Source organism: Cervus elaphus, chromosome 5 (genome assembly GCF_910594005.1).
Source record: "Cervus elaphus chromosome 5, mCerEla1.1, whole genome shotgun sequence".
In the NCBI taxonomy this organism is placed as follows: Eukaryota; Metazoa; Chordata; class Mammalia; order Artiodactyla; family Cervidae; genus Cervus; species Cervus elaphus.
The window spans coordinates 107,793,079-107,817,603 of NC_057819.1; the positions used below are offsets into that span (position 1 = coordinate 107,793,079).

The 24,525-nt window shown below is 36.7% G+C and overlaps 1 protein-coding gene across 10 annotated transcripts in view; it reads left to right on the forward strand.

Moving 5' to 3' along the window:
- MBTD1 (mbt domain containing 1) overlaps positions 1-21,720 on the forward strand; it is a 67,801-nt gene extending 46,081 nt beyond the window's left edge. For all 10 annotated transcript variants that reach the window (XM_043904114.1, XM_043904111.1, XM_043904109.1 and 7 more), the window contains 10 exons: positions 685-819; positions 1,105-1,193; positions 1,403-1,637; positions 2,248-2,303; positions 2,641-2,745; positions 8,147-8,294; positions 9,265-9,347; positions 9,623-9,857; positions 10,357-10,434; positions 18,510-21,720. In XM_043904114.1, coding sequence (XP_043760049.1) covers positions 685-819; positions 1,105-1,193; positions 1,403-1,637; positions 2,248-2,303; positions 2,641-2,745; positions 8,147-8,294; positions 9,265-9,347; positions 9,623-9,857; positions 10,357-10,434; positions 18,510-18,628 — 1,283 coding nt within the window. In that variant the 3' untranslated portion in view covers positions 18,629-21,720. The remainder of the gene's footprint in view (positions 1-684; positions 820-1,104; positions 1,194-1,402; positions 1,638-2,247; positions 2,304-2,640; positions 2,746-8,146; positions 8,295-9,264; positions 9,348-9,622; positions 9,858-10,356; positions 10,435-18,509) is intronic.
- Positions 21,721-24,525: the final 2,805 nt, after the last annotated feature.

The window sequence follows — 24,525 nt, forward strand, 5'->3', positions numbered from 1 at the left end:
GCAGATTCTTTACTGCTGCACCACTTGGGAAGACCCTGTTTGTTTAGTACATGTAGATTTTAAGTGATTCCACATATCTTTATTTGTGTTCATTGAACTTTTTTACCTGGTGTTTTTAAATCTTATTTCCAAATCAACAAGACAGAAAAATTTAAACTCTTAAAGTAGCCACATGCAAATTATCTGAAAATAATTTGGTCACCTGATCACTTGGATAAAGCAGTGTCTTTGAAATGTACTTTAACTGGATTTCTGTGACTTAACAAGGTTATATTAACTTACCACAATATTCTTTATTTCCAAAACTATTCATCCTAGTAGAACTTTCTCACTCCTCTTTTTTAGAATTTAAGAAACTATGGGTAAAATTGAAATATATTCAGAGAAATAGGCCGTGCTCTGAAAACAGTTAAACTAATTTCCATTGTTCAAATCGTTCTCAAAGTTTCATCCATATAGCACTAGTGTCATCACTTCTGGGAACTTCTTAGAAATACAGTTTCTAAGACTCACCCAAGATCTGCTAAATGATTTCTGGGATGTGGGGCCCAGCCTTCTGTCTATTCACAAGCTCTGCACCTGTTGCAGATGCTCAATGACATTTGATATTCACTACCAGCAGCTATATTCTGTTTTATTTAATTTGATTTTCTTTTTATGTGGTGACTGCTTTGTTGGTTTCAGGTTACAATGCCCTTTTAAGATATGAAGGATTTGAAAATGACTCTGGTCTGGACTTCTGGTGTAGTATATGTGGTTCTGATATCCATCCAGTTGGTTGGTGTGCTGCAAGTGGAAAACCTCTTGTCCCTCCTAGAAGTGAGTAGTTTCTTTACCCTTACTGTAATTGAAGTATCTGAACTTTAATGCAGTTTCACAATTAATAACATTACAGTGACAAGTGACATAAAAATTAAAATAATATTTTTTTCTTTCAGGTAACTTATTTGCTAGCAAGACATACTTCTTTTCCCTATTTTTGATACTCTTCTTCAGAATTTTAACGGCAGGGAAATTTGTTAGTTTTTTTTTTTTTTAAAGCAAATAACTTTTGAAGCAGTTCTATTCTTTGCTGAAGTATAACTGGTTATTTCTTTTTTTTAGCTATTCAGCATAAGTATACAAACTGGAAAGCTTTTCTAGTGAAACGACTTACTGGTGCCAAAACTCTTCCTCCCGATTTCTCACAAAAGGTAACGACAAGATCTTAGAAAGGACTCAAGTGGCAAATGAGAGCTCTAAAAAATGGAGTAACTTCAAAGCTTTTTAAGGAATTGTTTCAATCAGTGAATCAAATGACCTGTGTTATCTATTGAGTGCACTAGATATTTTTATAGTAGAATACTAAAATTATTTGTAGACCTTTGTCATGAATTCTCAAAAGTTCTGCTTTTCTTTCAAGGTTTCAGAGAGCATGCAGTATCCTTTCAAACCTTGCATGAGAGTAGAGGTGGTTGACAAGAGGCATTTGTGTCGAACGCGAGTGGCAGTGGTGGAAAGTGTAATTGGAGGAAGATTAAGACTAGTATATGAAGAGAGTGAAGATAGAACAGATGACTTCTGGTGCCATATGCACAGCCCATTAATCCATCATATTGGTTGGTCTCGAAGCATAGGCCATCGATTCAAAAGATCTGGTAAGCACCTGTCACAAGGATTCCTGTTGAAAATAACATTGAGGCTAAATTGTACTACTTCGGTATTTTTCTCCACAGAATAGCAAATATCAAAATCAGTTGCCTTGGGCTGCTTATTCTACCTTAATTAGGGAAGGTTCACACCAGAAAATTAAATGTCCTAACCAATTCCTTTATATTCCTTCCACTTATGCTCAAGTAAAAAATAAAGCCCTTTCAAGTGAAAAATAAACTACATTTGTTTTCTTACACTTTTTTATCCAGCCCATTTGAAAGAAAATAGCCTTTCCCTTTCCATTCAGTGTTAGTAGAAATACTAAAATTAAATGTGGTTAGACTTAATACTAAACACTTTAAAACATGCTTCTAAAACTGTAATTCCCTAACTAGGGAATTCCTAGCATTCTGATTGGCTGAATGTATTTAATAGCACATGTACTCTAAAGAGATAGAGACTTTTAAAGAATATTATTCACCGTAAATGTAGAAGGCACGTATTTTTGCCATATTTTAGAGTATACATACCTTGTGAGTTTGAAACCTTCAAAAAAACGTGGTTTTTGGTCTTCTCACAAATGCTGACAGATTAGTATGTAACTTTTCCTTGTAGATATTACAAAGAAACAGGATGGACATTTTGATACACCACCACATTTATTTGCTAAGGTAAGAAGTTTTTATAAGAACCCTCATTTGTAAATTATGTTTGAAAGAGGGTTGTGGGTTTTTTCCTAATATTATGGAAATCACAATTACATATATTCACCTAAAAGGATTAAGACCTTGTAATCCATATGTGTCACAACTATTGATTATAATTATTCTTAAATTCTATTTGCCTGAATTCTCTCTATTCCGTAATGGAAGTTTGAGTTACAATATTAGGTAGGTAGGAGAAGGTACTTGGTATTTTCATCTTGTAAACTTTTTCAAATTGGTATTATTTTAATTATTAAACTGGTAACACCTGTAACAATAGATGTGCTTTCGTGTAATTCTTTAGGTAAAAGAAGTAGACCAGAGTGGGGAATGGTTCAAGGAAGGAATGAAATTGGAAGCTATAGACCCATTAAATCTTTCCACAATATGTGTTGCGACCATTAGAAAGGTAAGAGAATAGGTTTTAAAATATAGAAATGAAGTTATAGGAACTAGTTTTAAAGTAATGGGCTTCCCTCGTGGCTAACTGGTAAAGAATCCGCCTGCCAGTGCAGGAGACATGGATTCCATCCCTAGATTGGGAAGATCCCCTGGAGAAGGAAATGGCAACCCACTCCAGTTTTCTTGCCTGGGAAATCCCATGGACAGAGGACGCTGGTGGGCTACAATACATGGGGTTGCAAAAGAGTAGGACAGGACTTAGCAACTAAACAACAACAAATAGGAGAAGGAGGCCCCTAACATTCATTTTGACCTAAAATGTGTGCATCTGTGTCTTCACTGGGGAGAATGTCAGTAGTAATTGCAAGATAAATTTGAATTCTCATACCAGAGGTTTTCTTTGTATATATCTTATTATCAAGATTGTTATCTTGAGTTTGCTACTTTTATTTTATGGAAGGATATCCTAAGTTAAAGGAAGAATATTTATTTAAGTTACTTCCTAGTCAAAACTTGTCCAATACAAAATTGTAACAATGCTAGTTTATCCTCAGTTTCCTGTGTTTCCTTTTTGTGCTTTTTTCCCTCCATTGGTAGTACTTTATTGCTTCTTTTCTCTTTTTCCTCTCTTCTGAAACTGTTTATAGAAAAAGATGTAGAAGAATGGTTCTCAGTTGTCAGTAGGCATTGAAATCTCCTGGAGAACTTTAAAATATATATATATATATATAAAGTTGACTGAGCTTCTTCTCCAACCCCGCACTCCCATTCTGATTTAATCAATCTTGCATTGGCATTTTTTTTTTTAAGGTCCCCAGGTGATTCTGAAGTACAATCAGGGTTAAGAACCATTGATACAGAATACACTTACATAAAGGTGTAATTAAATTGTGACTTGCATTTCAACACAGTTTTAAGCCTTAAAGTGAAAGTGAAAGTCGCTCATCATATCTTTGCAACCCCATGGACTACAGAGTCCATGGAATTCTCCAGGCCAGAATACTGGAGTGGGTAGCCTTTCCGTTCTCCGGGAGTTCTTCCCAACTGAGGGATTGAACCCAGGTCTCCTGGGATTGCAGGCAGATTTTCTAACAGCTGAGCCACAAGGGAAGTCCTTTAAGCCTTAAGCCAGAAGAATTAAAAAGTTATGATGGCTGCCATGTCCTGTATACTTGTGTTCAAGGTCACACAGCTAAACCAGACTGACTCTAAACCCTTATTCCTCCTTTTCACCTGACTAGCGATCCAGACTCCCTGGTGCTATTTAGATTTCCATGACCTACTGTAGACCTGCTCAATCAGAATCATAAGAAAGACTACCCAGATATTTGTATTTGTTTAAAAAAATAATAATTAAAAAGTTCTCAAGGTGTAACTCTTGACAGTCAGCCAGATTTGGGAATCAGCACCATTCTGTCATGCTATGTGTGAAATAAAAATAAGGGTCCAATGAGTAGAATATTAAGCTTCACTCAGAAAATACTTAAAATGAATTCTTGCAGTGCTAGGTTGGTTTGGACTCTGAAAGGCTTACAGTCTTGTAGAACAAGATAAGATGTAGGAAAATGTGTTTAACATACAAGATCAACTATGATTCAAAAATGGTACAAGTACTGTTGGAATTCAGATAAAGAAGAGCATCTTCTCAGAGGAATTAGGAAAAGCTTTGTGGAAGAGAGGACATTTGAAAACTTCATTTTGAAGGATGGGAGAAACTGGGCCAAGAAGAGATTCAGAAGGAAACTGTGCCAGGGAATGAGAATATGCACAAAAGCATCAAGAGTGAAAGGTACAGACCACATTTAGGAAATGGTGAAAGGTTCACACACAGTACGCATCAGATATCAGATAAGTTGCTTTGAATATTCTGGGCCAGGCTTTTTGTTTATAAGGAACAGAAACCCCCTCGAGTGGGCTTTAGAAAAGTCATTCTGAGGATTCAGTGGGCACGTTCACAGACATAGAAGGACCCAGGGATGAAACCTGGAAAGGCATGAACTTGGTGCTGTCCTCCACCTCTTAGGGGCCTCTTTGTTCCACCTCTGATCTGTGTCTGTGCCACTCTTCACTGTCTCTCCCTGCTGGTGTCCTGCTACTCAGTCTCCATATGGTAGCCTCTCACCCTTCTGTTGGGCTTCCCCAGTACCTTAAACGGTAAAGAATCTCCTTGCAATTGTGGGATACCTAGGTTTGGTCCTTAATCTGGGAAGATCCCCTGGAGAAGGGCATGGTAACCCACTCCAGTATTCTTGCCTGGAGAATCCCATGGACGGAGGAGCTTGGAGGGCTACAGTCTATAGTGTCACAAAGAGTCGGACACGACTGAGCGACTTTCACTTCATTCACCCTTCTGTATCACAGCCTTTCAGTGCCAGCTCCAACCCATGGCTTGACTGCTATCTCTCTGTATGTTAATTCTAATTACGGAGAGAGAATCTGAACAACCGAGCCCAGCTTTTTGCGTGGTCCTCTGAAAGTGGGATACGAGCCCCTGATCCACTAAGCTGTGTTCAGAAAGGGAAAAAAGAATCCCGTATGAGTGGAGGTAGTCCTTTCTAGAGGTCTTAGAGCTGTTAAGATTAAAGAGAAAATCAGTATATATATATATATATATCCAATATGGTAGAAATAACTAGGAGAATGGAACATGCAAGTAGACAGAAAGATGATGTGAAATTAATCTGTGCAGTCTTTAAGCTTGATCAGGTTGAGTTTTCATTAGTTGGTAAAGCTTTCTGGCATGAACAGTTCAGTTCAGTTAAGTCACTCAGTTGTGTCTGACTCTTTGTGACCCCATGAATCGCAGCACGCCAGGCCTCCCTGTCCATCACTAACTCCCAGAGTTTACTCAAACTCATGTCCATCGAGTCGGTGATGCCATCCAGCCATCTCATCCTCTGTCGTCCCCTTCTCCTCCTGCTCCCAATCCCTCCCAGCATCAGGGTCTTTTCCAATGAGTCAACTCTTCACATGAGGTGGCCAAAGTATTGAGAGTTTTAGCTTCAGCATCAGTCCTTCCAATTAACACCCAGGGCTTATCTCCTTCAGGATGGACTGGTTGGATCTCCTTGCAGTCCAAGGGACTCTCAAGAGTCTTCTCCAACACATTTCAAAAGCATCCATTTTTCGGCGCTCAGCTTTCTTCACAGTCCAACTCTCAGATCCATACATGACCACTGGAAAAACCATAGCCTTGACTAGATAGACCTTTGTTGGCAAAGTAATGCCTCTGCTTTTTAATATGCTATCTAGTTTGGTCATAACTCTCCTCCCAAGGAGTAAGCGTCTTTTAATTTCATGGCTGCGATCACCATCTGCAGTGATTTTGGAGCCCAAAAAAATAAAGTCTGACACTGTTTCCACTCTTTCCCCATCTATTTGCCATGAAGTGATGGGACCAGATGCCATGATCTTAGTTTTCTGAATGAATGTTGAGCTTTAAGCCAACTTTTTCACTCTCCTCTTTCACTTTCATCAAGAGGCTTTTTAGTTCCTCTTCACTTTCTGCCATAAGGGTGGTGTCATCTGCATATCTGAGATTATTGATATTTCTCCCGGCAATCTGGATTCCAGCTTGTGCTTCTTCCAGCCCAGCATTTCTCATGATGTACTCTGCATATAAGTTAAATAAGCAGGGTGACAATATACAGCCTTGACGTACTCCTTTTCCTGTTTGGAACCAGTATGTTGTTCCATGTCCAGTTCTAACTGTCGCTTCCTGACCTGCATATAGGTTTCTCAAGAGGCAGGTCAGGTGGGCTAGTATTCCCATCTCTTTCAGAATTTTCCACAGTTTATTGTGATCCACACAGTCAAAGCCTTTGGCATAGTCAATAAAGCAGAAATAGATGTTTTTCTGGAACAGAGTACATAGCAAAGGAAAGTTTTAACTGTAAGAGAGGAAAAGTACATAGGGAAGGCTGAAAGCAATGATATTAAGCAACATAGTGGAGATAGAGTTAATGGCTAGGATAAAGCACTGAATGTTTTGGGGAGTTGTGGGGACCCAGCAATTGATTGCCTTTGCAAGGAGCTGGAGAAAGAGTTGTTGGTTTGATGCCCTGTACTAACTCTCAGAGAATATGTTCAGCATGCAGGTAAAATGCAGGCCTGAGATACTGGGAGGGTGAAAAACTCATGATAAAACTTGAGAAATTTTGGCATAAAAGTCAACCATTGAAGAGTGAATGCCATCATGAAAACAAAAGAAAAGGGCTAAAATCAAAAACAAGAGTTGAAGGTGAAAGGATGGTTGCCAAAAAAATGTGAAGCAATGAACACAGAGGTGAGAAGATGAATCAGCAGACCATAATGTAATGAGAATCTGGGAATAAATGTTTCCAAAAATTGAGTAGTCAGCTGGTATGGGATATCGTAAAGGAGGCTGAAGTGTTGGGGAAAAGGCACTGGATTTGACAAACTAGAAGATCATTGCTTCCCGGATAGCTCAGCTGGTAAAGAATTCGCCTACAATGTAGGGAACCCTGGTTCGATTCTTGGGTCAGGAAGTTCCCCTGGAGAAGCGATAAGCTACCCACTCTAGTATTCTTGGGCTTCCCTGGTGGCTCAGACTAAAGAAGCGACCTGGGTTCGATCCCTGGGTTGGGAAGATCCCCTGGAGGGGGACATGGCAACCAACTCCAGTATTCTTGTCTGGATGATCCCCATGGACAGAGGAGCCTGGCAGGCTACAGTCCATGGGGTCGCAAAAAGTCAGACACGACTGAGTGATATGACTTGACTTGGGTCTCTGGGTGAAGAGTATTTAGGAATTTGTACTCTATATACCTTTTTTTAAGTGTGAACTGTTTCAAAATAAAATACTTTTGATGTAACGGGAATTGGGAGACACGGAGAGGTTTGTCTTGAGAGGCAAAGGAAGGACTACTACTTAGATCAGTCTGGACTGTGAGGTCCCTCACACAGTTTCTATCATGGAGGAGCACAGTTACCCAGAGCATGAAAGAGGTAAAGTTGGAGCTTGAGGAAGATGGAAGAAGTTTAGAAAAACTCCACTATGTGATAAATCAGAAGGATATAAGTGAGAGCTCCTACTGAATAAGATTTAAAGCTTAGCCGAGACTAGATAGTTAAATTGTAAAAGAGCACTCAGCCCTGTTTCATGCCACAGAAGAAACAGCCTTGGCCATTGTCAGGAGCATATTTCCCTAGACCTCTAAAATTACTTCTATGTAACCATGCTTTTATTTCTGGCACACACTGGAATTTATACAGATTTTTTTTTCCATTATAATTTCAGTTATTTAAGAGAATTCAATAAACATTTCTTCCTTTTACGAGATCATTATGTAATAGAGTTTGCTTTCTTTTTAGAATGTCACTTACAGGATCATTTTTATAATAGTAGCACCTAATTTTAAATACTTGGAATTCTCTTAATTTAAAAGGTGCTGGCTGATGGATTCCTGATGATTGGGATCGATGGCTCAGAAGCAGCAGATGGATCTGACTGGTTCTGTTATCATGCAACCTCCCCTTCTATTTTCCCTGTTGGTTTCTGTGAAATTAACATGATTGAACTCACTCCACCCAGAGGTACTTTTTTCTAATATATACACTGGGTATTCATCCTTGTTTTCTTTTTACATGGTACCTGTCTACACCATTTACCACAGCCCTAGATTTCTTTTTATTTTTATCCCTAGATTACTTGCTATATGAAAATATAATATGTATATATAAACATGTGTGTTACATATGTATATGTTTATATCAAGAGCTGTGGGGTGTCTGAAAACATAAAGACCTGTAACCTAGCTAGCTTTAATAAATTAAATTGGTGTAGAATTTTTCCTGAGCATTTGTACATTTTATAATAAGAATTGGTATTCTCAAGCCCTGTTGAGATGATGATGTAGGCTCACAGGGCTATCGCATACCTAAACTTTTTTTAAAAAATAGACTTTAGCCTTTGAGAGAAAGCAAGTTTTCATCTTTAGATGACTGTATGAGGAAGCTCCCTGGCATTCCAGTTGTTAGGACTTGGAACTTTCACTGTCAGGGCCCTGGGTTCAGTCCCTGGTTAGGAAATTAAGATCTCACAAGGCAGGTGGTATTACCAAAAAAAATAAAAATTACCATATGACTTTTTAAAAAATGACACCTTTAAATAGTTCATATGGCTTAACCAGTGATTTTCCTAATTTCAATATCTGAGCCTTGGATTTTTCTCTTAAGAAGAGAAAAGCCAAAACAGAAGACTATAAAAACAGTATTTGCCCAGTCACTGTTCTTTCTTACAAAGAAAGAAAAATATTACTGAAAAATATTAAATATTAGACTATTCTAAGCCTAGGATTGAAAAGCAAAAGTCTAGTTCTTGTAGGATACATGTGCATCTGTTTCTGTCTAGAAAAACAGGAAGAGCCATATAACAGGGAGTAATTATTGTACTCTACAGCATTAGCTCATGAGATTGTAATGTGTACTGAATTATTTTATATCTGCATTTTTATATTACACTAATTTTAAATGAACTTCTAGTTAAACTAGTTGTGTTTTCCAGGTTACACAAAGCTTCCTTTTAAATGGTTTGACTACCTCAGGGAAACTGGCTCCATTGCAGCACCAGTAAAACTGTTTAATAAGGTAAATTTAAATAAACACATACATATTAGTTAAACAGTGTAGGTATTTCCTTTACATAGGAGCTGAAATTTGTTTCCAAACTTTGTTTCATTATTAGGAATGAATGCATTTCCTAACTAGTTCTTACATGCTTCACCTTCATATGTTTCAATAAGGGGTTTTTTTGGTCTAAATTGTTAACTGGTTATGTTACTTCTCTTTTTTTCTTTCTTAGTGATGATGGAGTTACACATTCTTCTTTTCACCAGTGTTAATGTTTTGCTTCTTCATGTTAGGATGTTCCAAATCATGGATTTCGTGTTGGAATGAAATTAGAAGCAGTAGATCTCATGGAGCCACGATTAATATGTGTAGCCACAGTAACTCGAATTATTCATCGTCTCTTGAGGATACATTTTGACGGATGGGAAGAAGAATATGATCAGTGGGTAGACTGTGAGTCCCCTGACCTCTATCCTGTAGGGTGGTGTCAGTTAACTGGATATCAACTGCAGCCTCCAGCATCACAGTGTAAGTTGGTACACAGAAAAGGTGTCCTTTTGTAAAAATCAGCAGTTCTCCAAGGACTGTCTCACATAAATCATCTTGTGAGCTCACGCGACGAGAATATACCTATGTCTGATTGGTTGCCAGGTAAGATCTTACCTGATAAGACTCAACCATGATATCACAGAATTAGGCCATGTGTGCCATGGCAGTGTGAACTCAATAGTCAGTTGCTTAATGACTATAGAAACACAACATTAAGAACACCCACTGAATTAAACTAGACTTCCTTTAGTGAGTTTAAAGTTACAGGCTAAAATTTGTTAATATGTAAGAAGTGATTATTGAATAAATAATGGTATCTGTCTGGTATTGAGGTTCATGGTTTTGCAGGAACAGGTACGCTTATTTTCGAAGCATTGTGTACTTTTTATAAATATCATGGTCTTGGTAAAGGTAGTTCATCTGAGTTGTATCAAGAGTTGTAAGAAATTATCTGATATCAATTTTCTTTATTTTTCAGCATCAAGAGAAAGCCAGTCAGGTTCATCAAAACAGAAGAAAAAGACTAAGTCCCAGCAATACAAAGGACATAAGAAAAGTGGGTCACCACGTGGTGCTTATATACATTTCCTAACTTGTTAACCAACTGGGGACTTGGTATCCTTGCATAGAAATGGTATCCCTTGTGAGACCTGATAACTATGCATTCTGTATTATGCTTAAAGGTGCAGTATGCCATAAAAGGCAGACTTTTTCAAAATGAGAAACACTTGTCTTCGATTGGCAGGAGAAATTATTACCATAATATTTAATAGATGGTAAAGAGTAGAGTCTATGAATGATTTTTGAAGTAATATGCAAACCTGAAAATTAGTCCTTTAAAAAATTTTTTTTATTAAAAATAAAAACAGTTGCTTGGTGCTTACAATAGACTTGGAGACTAAAAACCTATCCTTCTAAACCAAAAAACTCTTTCTAAAATGATACTTAAAAGAAATTCAAGTTAAAAAAATAAAAGAAAAATGAAATTCAAATTGATAGTTAATGAAATCAAGCTTAAGAAAATATTAATATGCTTTCTGACAGTACTTTATCTTACAATGAATGATAACTGGCATTAATAGCCAAAATAATATAAAATATATTGATAGCTCTGATTCTTTTAAAATCTTTCCCCTTCCATCATAGAAAGCTATATATAGATTTTTTCTCTTTGTGAAACTTGTCATGGACTATTTCATCTTAAGATAAAGTTACTTTGGTTGTTTTGATTGGGGACTTAGCAGCCACTGCAGTGGTGCTTGGTTTCTTCCCTACATGAAACCCAGATCAGTCTCAACAGTGATAACCATCAAGACCTATCTCTTACCCTCTTTTATTTTGTAGACGTAAGCCTCCCGTAGACCCAGAATTATTGCTTACTGGCTGCTTACCATGGTTGATATTTACCTAAAAGAACTCCAGAGAACATTGCCAGACCAGGCAGATTAAAATGATTTCCAATTTATCAGGAACTGATTAGCAAGAAGTCATGTGGTAACTTCATGTCAGTGGACTAACCACAGCAGGTGTGATCACTGAGCTTTCTCTCAGACTGAATGAGTACAGGCTGCTTTGGCCTGTCTTTACATTTAATTGGACAAGGGTTTGAGATTTCAGAATTTTCTTTGCAATGTGTTGAATTTAAGAATGTTTTTTACTACTCAGTGACTTTATGACATCTTTTAGAGGAAATTTCTGAGCATTGTATACACAGTTCACATACCTCTCTCAGTGTGACTCTTCCTGGGTTTGTTACGGTTTATGGGGTTTAATCATTTTGAATTAATAGGCTAGGGACATGGGAAGAAATATGAAATTAATGAAGTGATAATATCAGTGTCCCAGTTTTTAGTGACATTTAATAATGTGTGTCACTAAATGTCCCATTTAGTGACATTATCAGATTTCTAGATTAGCTGAAAAAATGAATTTAAAATTAGAACATATTATTTAACATTTTAATAGCTCTTAATATTGTGACATCATCTCTGATGCCTTTAAATTGTCTTTTGGACATAGAAAGGATAAAACTATGGACTCACAGTCCCTTATTAGAAATCCTAGAGATCAAATGCACTTTGGACTTTAGAATCCTGGGTTTTTTTTTTAAAAGAAGTACAGTGTGTGTAGCATATATTATGTAACACCCCTTGCAGACTCTGCCGCACTTTGAAGCAGAATATACATAAATAGTAACATTTAATGGGTCAAATAAAGATTATTATAAATAGTATCACCAAGTGAGGTCTGATTTTGTTGCCCAAAAAAAACTTTGAATTTCAGAATTCAGGATAAGGCTTGTAGTCATGTGTGAATGAAAAGCATTCTTCATTTTAAGATACTATCTATTCCTTTTATTTTTTCACATTACTCAGCAAATAGTTTATTAGAAATTTCAAAATAAGAACCTGGAGTCCAGGAACCTTGAGTCATCCATTGCATGAAGATTTTTGTCAGTCAGATAGACCACAAAGCCTTTTTTTTTTTTAAGTTTGTCTGCAGATTATTATATCCTGGCTCTGTTGTTTCATCTTATGACTCTGGTCTTTCTACAACCTAAAATCATCTAGTGGTATGTTCTTTGGTAGGGCTTATTTTTTACAAAAATAATTGATTGACTTCATTGTTCTAGCCTGATTTTTAATTAGCTGTGTTCATGCTGTAAAGGGATAACTATTAACTAGTGCTTTTGAACAATAAGAGTCTTCTGTCAAGAGGATCATATCGACTGTTGTATAAACACGATCTGTCCAATCTGAAAAGTGTTTTTTTCTCAAAGTTTAATAATTCTAGAGCAGGAAACCAGCACTCAATTCTGTACCATCTCCAAGGACTGTTGCAAATAGTAGAGAATTGAAGATTCTCCTTGCATTTTTACCTCCCAAGTGTGTAGTACATTAGACTTTTTCATTTAAATGAATGCTACAGGTGATTTTGACTTGAGAGTTGAATGTGTACTCATAGGAACTTGATTTCCAAATCATTTTACATATTAATACTGTCTGACTTAGATTTGTCTTTTAGTTCTGATTTTGCAAAGCAAATTTCTGATTGCTCTTTCCTGAGTTATTTGTTAACTCTGGAATAAAACAGATATAACTTATAGTCACAAAGATCTGTAAGTATCCTTCAATTTTTAACCAGATAAATGGGGTATGCTTGACTGTTCAGTCTTTGCAAAGCTTAGAGTATTTTTTTATTGGTGGTGAAAGTATTGTAAAAGTCTTTGAAGGCTATGTGTGCTAATGAAACTATAACCAAAGGCTGTTTCAAAAGAAATTAGATTGCTTAAGATCTTGCAGGCCCCAAATCTTTAAATTTCAGAACTGCTTTTCAGAGTAAGAATTTTTTTCTGAAAGAGTGAATTATAAACCAAAAGTTAGGGAAACATATTTCATACCAGTGAAATTCTGCCACTTGTATAATTCATTAATTAAGCTGTTTGATTTCTCCCTGAAGGACAGTGTTTGGGCTTATATGGGCACAGTGAAATACCTACAAGTAGGGCTTTAAAATTCTCTCTACCCTTGGATTTTCAGTCCCCCTCAAACTAAAATTTTACTTCAAAGTAGTTAGCCAGCTAGCTGTTCTCCACACTCAATGCTCTCTGTCATTCATTTTCCTTTGTTTTGTTTTAAATTGATTACAGAGTCAAGAACCAGGATTACTAGACTCAGAGAGACTAGAAATAATCTCCCTTATCATCCACTCCCCAACACACAGACACATACACACACACATCCTTGTTTCACACACACATCCTTGTTTTCAAAAACACGAACCTTGCATAGTTGGTTCTCTTTTCACAGTATCCTCTGCAATACAACCTTTCCTAGTTATGATACACTTTTCTTCCCACGCATGTAAGTAAAAGCTTACTTTAGTTTAACTTGATATTTAGAGAGGAAGATGCCAGTTGGGAAGAAGCCTGTCAGTTTGTCAAGCCTGCCCATGACAGGTGGGGTGCGGAGGAGCTTCTCTGGTGACGAAGAGTTGACTCCTCCTCCATATCGAACCCTTCCAGCACAGACAGCCCCGGAGGCCTTCCCACCTCCCCGCACTAGCCAAGAGTTCAGTCCCAGCCTCAAAACAGGTAATTAGTCACATCAACACTTCAGGTACTGCAGAGGGTCAAAGTCTGGGTTAGGGTGGTGGGAGACAAAGCATGGTCTCGCATGACAGATGCTGACTCATCAAATTTTTCTTTTTCTTTCAACTAAAAAATTCATTTTCACTAGTCCTTGGTAGTTACTTCACTAAAATGAATAATCAGGAAAGGATTTTTATTTTGTTATAGGCCACTTTTGAGCTTCAAATTCAGGTAAAGCTGTAATTTCAGCTTACGGAATTTGTGAGATAACTTGTACTATTTCATGGTTTTGTTAAAATGGTTGAACATTTTGCATTGCAGAATTCTATGTGACTTGACTTCAGGGAGAAATATGCTATAAGGGACCAATATGATTAATCAGATCCAAAAATGAGGCTTTCTTCATAGCATTCCATTAGCATCTCATTCAGTAAACAGATGTGTTTTGTATTCCTGTGTAATTTTGGTTCTGGTAGTAACATTTACCACAGTCTTAGTTGAATAACATGAATTTGGAAATAAAATACCTGTATAATTTTGGTATTGAATTTGAGTGAAATTTGTTTCTGTATGAACATGAAATATGTACCGTGATTAATGTTTAATTCAAGTTGAATTGGTTAGGATAAGCTGGTAGAGTAAGGAAGGCTGCCCTTTGTCATTGCTAAGAACAAACATGTTACCGTAGAATGTCAGAGAATCTTCACTTGCATATGATGAATCTTAGACTCAGTACAGATCAAATAGCATCAAGGTTGTATCTAACTTGGCATATATTCTGCCATGTGTCCTACCTATTGCTTGTAAACTAAATTTTTTCATCTAATTTTCATTCTTTAAAAGCCTTGCATTCTTTCAAATCCCTGTTGAAAACCCTGATGAGACTTAGTGTCTAGCTCTGTTTTCTTCTTATTGCTCTGTTTGCACCTGAAGTTGTCATCAGCCTTTTTTTTTCTTTTTTTTCTTTTAAGGATGTGTTCTTTAGTTTTTGCCTTCTTAAACAGTATATTAGGTGATCTTTATCCTTCCCAGTCTGTTTCTCTGAAGATCACTCTCATATCTTTATATCTAGAAAAAATTACAGTACCTCTTTTGTGTAAGAAATGGACTAGGACTGCAAATCCAAGTTTATCTGCTCTTTAATACTTTCAAATATCAAAAGAGCATTTCAGCTCCTTGTTTGTCTTTTTTAGCTTTTTTTTCCTTTTGTACTTGTTATTATGAAAGTCTTCTATAACTTAATTAACTGTAGATATTGTGAACTCTGAATATATTTGATTTTTACTGCATTTTAGATGTTTTGTTTTGTTTTATGCATTAGACTGATTTTGAAGGTGTGTATCACATTTTGTGAGAGAACTTGACTTTTAGGATTGGTAAAACCGAGGAACTTGGAGTAGACATACAGGATAGAGCCCACAAGGCCTCCTGATGACTTCCCTTTCCACTAGACTTTATCATGTGTGTCTTCTGAGCTGGGGGCACATTTATGGGACTTGGTGTGATTTTACTCTGGTGACACTGTGTAGGGACTGTGTTGCTGGCCTAACTATAGTTTGTTTTGCTTTTGGAAGAGTTTACTGTTTATGGACTTCTAACTAGAAAAGTGTGATTTCTGTTTAACTCCTGAAATGTTAGTGATTAGAGTCAGCAAAGTAACTTCCTTTTAAAAACAGAGCCAAGAAAATGCATTTGTGTAGAAAGTGACATCAGCCACAGGGTCTATTTTATTTCATCCATCATTCATTGACAATAAGGCCTGTAAAGAAGAAGTGATGAGTGTGAAGATACCAGGCAGGCTTTATTTTAGGTTCCATGAAAACTCTGAAACTTTAGATAAAACATCCTACATCTCAGTGAATGTTTCATGTTTATCTTGAGTTACATTTTTTAGAATATTGTTTCCATATATTAACATGAGTAGAAGCATAATCCATAACTTTGTTGTTAATAATAAATGCAAATAGTTTCAGGATGTGCTTTAGAATCTCAATTTAATTTTCTTACATTTAAAAAAAAAAAAGGAAAAAAAACCACCCATTTGAGTGGAACATATTTGGTCTTGAAGCACAGTAATTATTTTCTCATTCATTTAGCCATCTGATCATCATATAACAAGATATTGTTTTAATCAACCTTTTATTGTGGGTACTGCACCTTTAATGAAATTTGTTTTTTTTTTCCTTTTCCATGTGTTTATTTGCATGTCCAAATGTCTTTAATAATTAATGCATGTTGGTTTGATTTGAAGGATACTGTTATGTGTTTGATATCCTCCATAAAAGCATTTTTTCATATTAAGTAATTTTTAAAGGATTTTTTAAGAAAGCAAGCAGTCAGTCATGTTTGCTTTACCTTTCAACAGTCTGATTGGTGTGTGTTTTGCTGCTATTATAGAAATAGTGTATTCACTTTTCTGTCTCTGGACTTGAATTTTTTCACACCATTACCAAAGCAAAATAAAATGAATTAGCATGTCTCAGAAGATTATGCTTGTTTTTACTCTCTTCCTTATTTTTTAAGGACTATTTATTTATTCTTGGCTGTGCGGTGTCTTCGCTGCTGTGCAGGCTTTTCTCTAGCTGTGGCGGACAGGGGCTACTCTCTTGCGGTGCGCAGACTTACTGTGGCGGCTTCTCTTGTTGTGGAGCACAAGCTTCAGGGAGCACTGACTTCAGGAATTGCAGCACCTGGGCTCAGTAGCTGTGTCTCCTGGGCTCTAGAGCACGTGCTCAGTAGTTACGGCACACAGGCTTAGTTGCCCACAGCATATGGAATTTTCCCAGACCAGGGGTCAAACCTGTGTCTTCTGCATTGGCAGGTGGATTTTTACCACTGTGCCCCCAGGGAAATGCAGAAGATTATTCTTTAAATTACCAAATAAGATGTCAAAGACCCTTGTTTTTGAAACTAATCTTTTATAACTGAAATCAAGACACAAAGTGTTTTTCTATCATTATTTTGACTTTAAAAGTAGCCCTTTTAGGGAATTCCCTGGTGTACAGTGGATAAGAACTCCCTGCGAAAGTAGGGAATGTGCATTTGATCCTGATCCTGGAAGATTCCACATGCCACAGAGCAACTAAGCCCATGTACCACAACTACTGAAGCCTGCACACATAGAGCCCATGCTCTGCAACAGAAGCCACCACAATGAGAAGCCCATGCACTGCAACAAAGACTAGCCCCTGCAAGCCAAAACCGGAGGAAGCCCATGTGCAGCAATGAAGACCCAGTGCAATCCAAAAAAATTAATTTTTTTTAAAGTAAGAAAGTAATTTTTTCTTCACAGAGTTCTAATAGGAAGTAAAGGGTGGGCTTTAGGGCAATCTGAAGTTACTGGCAAATTGTGTTGAGGTAACTTAAGAGATGTTTATAAAAGAAGATAGGAAAATCTGAGAATTAAACTGCCTAAACTTTTGCCTAAGACCAGTGCTGGGACCAGCAAGAAAAAGGTTTTTCTTTCTCTTCTTGCTTGTCCATGCGTTAGAGGGAGCCCTCCTGTCACTAAAAATGCTGACTAGCCTGACTTCAGTGGCTACCAAGAAACCTAAACCCCACTGAAAATACTGGAAACTGGAAAACATTTGTCTATAAAAATAAAGACCTATTGGAACATGACCTGTTCATAAATTGAAGACTGCCTATACTGTTGTTTCTTTTCATTAAAAAAAAAAAAAAAAGGTCTTCAGATAAAAATTTGGACAGGCAGTAAGTTACTACTATTAAGTGATCCCATTGGTAATGTTAGCCGTTTTGTTTCTGGTTTGTTTTTTAGCTGCACTGCAAGGCTTGCAGGATCTTAGTTGCCCAACCAGGGATTGAACCCATGCCCTCAGCAGTGAAAGCAGAATCCTAACCCCTGGACGCTAGGGAATTCCAAGTGTTAGCTGTTTTATACCAGTGACTTTCACACTGCTAATGTCAATCAATTTCTGTTTTACCTGAAATGATTACTTAAGTTTTTCTTGATTTTAGTTTTAATACAGATGTCTTTACTATTGGGTTTATTTATTTTTATAAATGATAGAAATTATATGTAGATCATATATTTTATGTTACTTTTAATACTATTTTAAAATTAGATTTTATCTTTTTTTATGAAGAGTCTTTAACAAAGGTACTCCTTGGAGATCACATATTAAAGTCATATTTATTGTATTACTTACTATAGTTCAGAACTATCCAAAAAATACATCATTTATATAGGCATTGACATAAAAGTGAATACTTAATCATGAGAAAAATTCTAATCAAATTAGTGATCACTATCACCTTCCACATTTCATTGACAGTGTTCATTTGTGCAGTGTCCAGTTTGTAGTGTTGTTCTTTTTTGAAGCTTTTCTCAACCACAAATACACTTTGAAAATTAAAAGTAATTAAATGCTCTTCCTTCAGGGGGAGTTAGTTTTAAAATTATTGAAGACATGAAGAAGCCTTTTATTAACTATAAAGCTGGTGGAACATGAAGATTAAAAGCAATCTGAATATTCCAGAAAGACTTAATAACATCTTGTATATTTATCTCTTTCTTACAGTGACTACATTGCAGCTGAAAGAGGAGCTGATAGATGGAGAGGATTATAGTTTCCTCCAAGGAGCGTCTGATCAGGAAAGCAATGGCTCTGCCAACTTTTACATCAAACAAGAGCCTTGAGGTTGCTCAGAAACTGAGGGTGGGAGGGAAAGAATTTTACACAGGACTGATTTTATAATCAATCCAGCTGTACAGCGGGGCTATTCTACTGGGACATTTTGCTAAACATAGAAAATTTCAGTTCCAGATTTTTCAAGTGGGTAGGGAAACTATTTTAGCCTTGGGGGGAAATTTTTCAATTTATAAAGATGGACAATTTTTGTGTTGTATTTGAAGCTTTTGAAAGAATTTTGTAATATTTTCCAAGTTTGGATTTATGTGCATTGTTAACAAGAATTGAAATTCTAACTTTTTTGGTAAGATTAAAGTTTAGGTAGCAGGATTGAAGGAAATGACTTAAGAAAGATACTGTTGTAAATGCAAACGAACTGTCATTACTAATGAACCTTTTTGGTACCTGTTGGGAGATTTTGGGATTTTAAAAGTTAGGCCAGTCACATCTCCAGCTTCCTCTGCTGCAGAATATGCAACTGAATCCCCCCTGTGGAGAGCTCATCACCACATAAATCATGGAAGGGTAATTAATTCTGCTTGTTGGCATTTTATTGCAGCCCATTTTAAATATTTGTACAGAAGTGTTTCATTCTGTGAAAATTTATTTGGAGTTCTGTATGAAACTGGAAGAACTCTGGATACTTTTATATGTTCTCTTTTAATTAAAAATGAGTAAAATTATCCTAACACTAAAGTGTTAAACTGGAATAGTTGACAAGATATACAAGATCTCGGTCTACATGTTGAGGGATTGGGGAAAATGCAATATTGTCCTAAGTTTATTTTATTTTCCTTACTAAAAAATATCCCACAAAAGGAATTCTCATTAGTTCTCTGCCATTTCTTTCCATCTGTGAGAGAATACTCGTATAACTACACCCCAAAACTTATGTGTTCTGTACTACCAGGAGAATCAAAATTATTTTAACAGTTGTTTAAAGCCAAGATAAGTCTAGATTTCAAAATCATTCCTGCTCTGCTTTTGACTATCCTGGATTTGTTAGAAAACTAATTTGAAAGAGAATTTAATTTTCTTAAAATTCCATATATATATATATGTATAAATTGTCTTTAACTGTATTCAGATTTAATTTTAACAGTAATAACTGATTTGGACCATTTCAAACATTCCCTATTTTTAAATTCACATGGCTTCGTTTAAAAAAGGATATAAGGGTAAATTGGTGAAAGATTTGCTCTCTACATTTTTCTGACTGAGTTGTGACTGAATGAGAGAGCTTTAGCATTTACCAGTGAGGTTCATAAACTAAACTCTCAGGAATTAATTGCATCTGTTGTAGAAGTGCTTCTGGGTATTAGCCTGGCCTCTTCAGAGTGGTAATATTAACCATCTCCTCTGGAATATAGGTAGGGCTAATTAGAAATTAATCAAAATGATTAACCTCTACAGTCCTTCAGCCTATGGAATGCTTTAAAAAATGTTAATGGAAAGCCCCAGGAGACCATATTAGGTAAGATTTTTTTTGTTTGAATTTTAAAATGCATAGAACATTAAAAACCAGCAATTTATTTTCTAAAATACTGCTCTACTTTTGGGAATAATAGCATTGGTAATATGCACAGGTTTACCTCATTCTATGCAAGAGGGGTTAATATCATAAGGTTTTGTAGTTGCTACTGGAAGTAAAATTTGTTACTTTATAGTGTAAGAATGTATGGAATTGCATGTCAACATTTCTTAATACTGTCTCTTTAGGGGCATAAATGCAAGTCATATCAATGCCAGGTTGATTCTTATGTGTCAAATATATGTGAATTCAGCTGTTAAATTACTGGATATTTATCTTAAACATTACTGAGAGGGACCTACTGTAAATGTGACATAAACTTCCCAAATCTTCAACTTTTAAGAATCTTCCCATGAACGTACAGCCTGGAAGACTTCTAAAGCAAAGGTTACAACAGTCTTTATTCTCAGGCTCAGTGAATTTAAACCCAGGACTCCGATTGCATGTTATGGGCACAAGAAGCCAGTTGTAGCGTGTGCTTTAACAGTACCCTGAGCTTAATATCTCTATGGGGAACCGAATAAACCAGGAGGGATTTAATTTGGAGCCTGGTAATTAGTTCTGTGAAATGCTCATTTGTAGCCAGATTTTATAAGCTTCTAATTTTACAGTAAAGCCAGGCTGTTCTCAAATTTGCCACGTGTTAATATTTATGAAGTGTTTTCTTGTCTTAATCCCATGACCAACATGGTCATGGTAAGGACTCTGTACCAGATAAACTCAATCTGAAGCCCTCTTCACTATTCAGGCTCTTAACTCCTACTGCCAAAAGAACAGAAAATGACTTGGTGGCAGAGGAAGTTTGTCTTAGCCACAACTCCAAGTGTACAACTCAGTAGCCCCGTTCTCTTACGGTTCAAATATACTGCTGACCTTGGGTTTGTTGTTTTTTTTTTTTTCCTGTTAGGATTATTTGGGGATTTTTGGTAGTTTAAACTCTTTAACTTTTTCCTTGCTGTGTATGAGGAAAGCTAAAGCTGTTATCAACTTCTTATTCTATGGATACTAACACGGGTTTTCAGTGTTTGTTTGTTTTTATTATTATTCATTTTGTGTGATGTGAATACCCTCTCCCATCACTATTTGTATTATGGTGCTATATATTTGGTAATGATCCTTTACTATTGGGAAGGGATTTTAAAAATACTGTGATTAAACTGGGTTTCTTCCTTTGATTTTCATATTTTAAATAAAGCCACAGTCATTTATACAAAAGAAAAGCATCTGTCCCTGGGCAAATCTTTTGAGGACAGAGGTCAAAGTAAACTGCATAAGGTTTTTACATCATTTCTGTATGTATTTGATATATAGATCAATATCTGTACAAATTTAATCTTTTATTTTCTTGGTAACTTGTGATCATTGAGAAAGTGTTTGAAACTTTCTCATGAAGTGTATATAATGGCGTGAAAAATTTCTTTGGAAAAATTTATGTTCCTTTCATTTTTACCAAATTGAAAATTTTCAGCATGGATGTGTTAAAAGCATTAAAATTATAACTTTGTGTACAAGATGAAAATAATTCACTAAATTTGCCCTTTTTTACACAAAATAAAACGTTAAAGTTAAGTTGCACATGAGCAGTTCTTTAATATGCTTGGTATTTGAGGGATTTCCTTTTTCATTCAAAATACTGAATGCCTTTATTTTTTCTTTGTAATTGTTTTTTTGGCCGCACCTGGCGGCAGGAGGGAATCCTAGTTTCTGGACCAGGGATTGAACCTGCGCCCCCTGCAGGTGGAACTGCAGTCTTAACCACTGGACAGCCAGGGAAGTCCCTTGAGTGCCTTCTGTAAGCAGTCAAAGGCCTCAGGGAAAGTTGGATCAGTTCCTCCCTCACAGAACCTGTACTCTCATAAGGTAAGCCAGCAGCAGTGAGGAAGAGTTCTGAACATGTAACAAAAAAATTCCTAGAACAATCCTGGCACAAAATAAGCCTGTACGTAGCTGCTGCTGCTAATTACAAGTAGCTCAGCCAGGGTGCATGGGGATCAGGGATGGGTACCTCCACATTAAAATACAGATCCCAGGTCTACCACAGGATCTACTAATTGTAGTCAAATTGCTACTAAATAGTGAAAGCATGCAGCATATATAAACATGAGATTCATTTGAAACTAAAAAATGACTTAGAAAATGTTACATTTTCTAAGGCAGGCACTAGGTCAAACAGCTTTACATACATTATTTCAGTTCTTAATTTGAAATTAGAATCCTGACATTTTTTACACTGCACTATTGATGTATTTTAAAGAATACAAAGAATAGCAAGGAGAGATAAAAAAAAAAGCCTTCCTCAGTGATCAGTGCAAAGAAATAGAGGAAAACAATAGAATGGGAAAGAATAGAGATCTCTTCAAGAAAATTAGAGATGCCAAGGGAACATTTCATACAAAGGTGGGCACAATAAAGGACAGAAATGTTATGGACCAAACAGAAGCAGAAGATATTAAGAGGGAGCAAGAATACACAGAAGAAGTACATAAAAAAGATCTTCATGACCCAGATAATCACGATGGTATGATCACTCACCTAGAGCCAGACATTTCTGGAATGCAAAGTCAAGTGGGCCTTAGGAAGCATCACTACGAACAAAGCTAGTGGAGGTGATGGAATTCCAGTTGAGCTATTTCAAATCCTAAAAGATGATGCTGTGAAAGTGCTGCACTCAATATGCCAGCAAATTTGGAAAACTCAACAGTGGCCACAGGACTGGAAAAGGTCAGTTTTCATTCCAGTCCCAAAGAAAGGCAATGCCAAAGAATGCTCAAACTACTGCACAATTGCACTCATCTCACACACTAGTAAAGTAATTAATGCTCAAAATTCTCCAAGCCAGGCTTTCAACAGTACGTGAACCATGAACTTCCAGATATTCAAGCTGGTTTTAGAAAAGGCAGAGGAACCAGAAACCAAATTGCCAATATCTGGTGGATTATCAAAAAAGCCAGAGTTCCAGAAAAACATCTATTTCTGCTTTATTGACTACACCAAAGTCTTAACTGGAAGATTTTGAAGAGATGGGAATACCAGACCACCTGACCTGCCTCTTGAGAAATCTGTATGCAGGTCAGGAAGCAACAATTAGAACTGGACATGGAACAGGCTGGTTCAATAGGGAAAGGAGTACGTCAAGGCTGTATATTGTCACCCTGCTTATTTAACTTATATGCCGAGTACATTATGAGAAATGCTGAGCTGGATGAAGCACAAGCTGGAATAAAGATTGTCGGGAGAAATATCAATAACTTCAGATATGCAGAGGACACCACCCTTATGGCAGAAAGTGAAGAACTAAAGAGCCTCTTGATGAAAGTGAAAGAGGAGAGTGAAAAAGTTGGCTTAAAGCTCCACATTCAGAAAACTAAGATCATGGCATCCGGTCCCATCATTTCATGGCAAATAGATGGAGAAACAGTGGAAACAGTGAGACTTTTAATTTTTTGAGCTCCAGAATCACTGCAGATGGTGATTGCAGCCATGAAACTAAAAGACGCTTACTCCTTGGAAGGAAAGTTATGACCAACCTAGATAGCATATTAAAAAGCAGAGACATTACTTTGCCAACAAGGGTCTGTCTAGTCAAGGCTATGGCTTTTCCAGTAGTCATGTATAGATGTGAGAGTTGGATTATAAAGAAAGCTGAGCGCCAAAGAATTGATGCGTTTGAACTGTGGTGTTGGAGAAGACTCTTGAGAGTCCCCTGGACTGCAAGGAGATCCAACCAGTCCATCCTAAAGGAAATCAGTCTTGAATATTCATTGGAAGGACTGATGTTGAAGCTGAAACTCCAATACTTTGGCCACCTGATGCAAAGAGCTGACTCATTTGAAAAGACCCAGATGTTGGGAAAGATTGAAGGCAGGAGGAGAAGGGGACAAAGAGGATTTTTAGATGGTTGGATGGCATCACTGACTCAATGGACATGAGTTTAAATAAACTCCAGGAGTTGGTAAAGGTCAGGGAGGCCTGGCATGCTGTGGTCCATAGGGTCGCAAAGAGTCAGACAACTGAGCAACTGAACTGAACTGATTGATGTATTTGTCATTGTCTTATACTATAGCAGTGTGTGCAAAAAACAATGTTGAGAGAATTCCTTGGTGGCATAGTGGTTAACATTCTGGGCTTTCATTGTAGTGGCCTGGGTTCAGTACCTGATTGGGGAACCAAGAAGCCCGTGGCAAAAGAAAGAAACCACAAAATGTTAAGTCTTTTATGTGGAAGTGACATATAAAAAGCTGTCACTGGTTTCCAAAAACAGCTATTCATAAACCCACATATTTCTATAATCTAATTTTTAAGGCAAAATCCAGATGATAATGATAGGTACTGTTTGGTATCATTTTACAACTGTGCCAGTCCAGTAAAATTAAC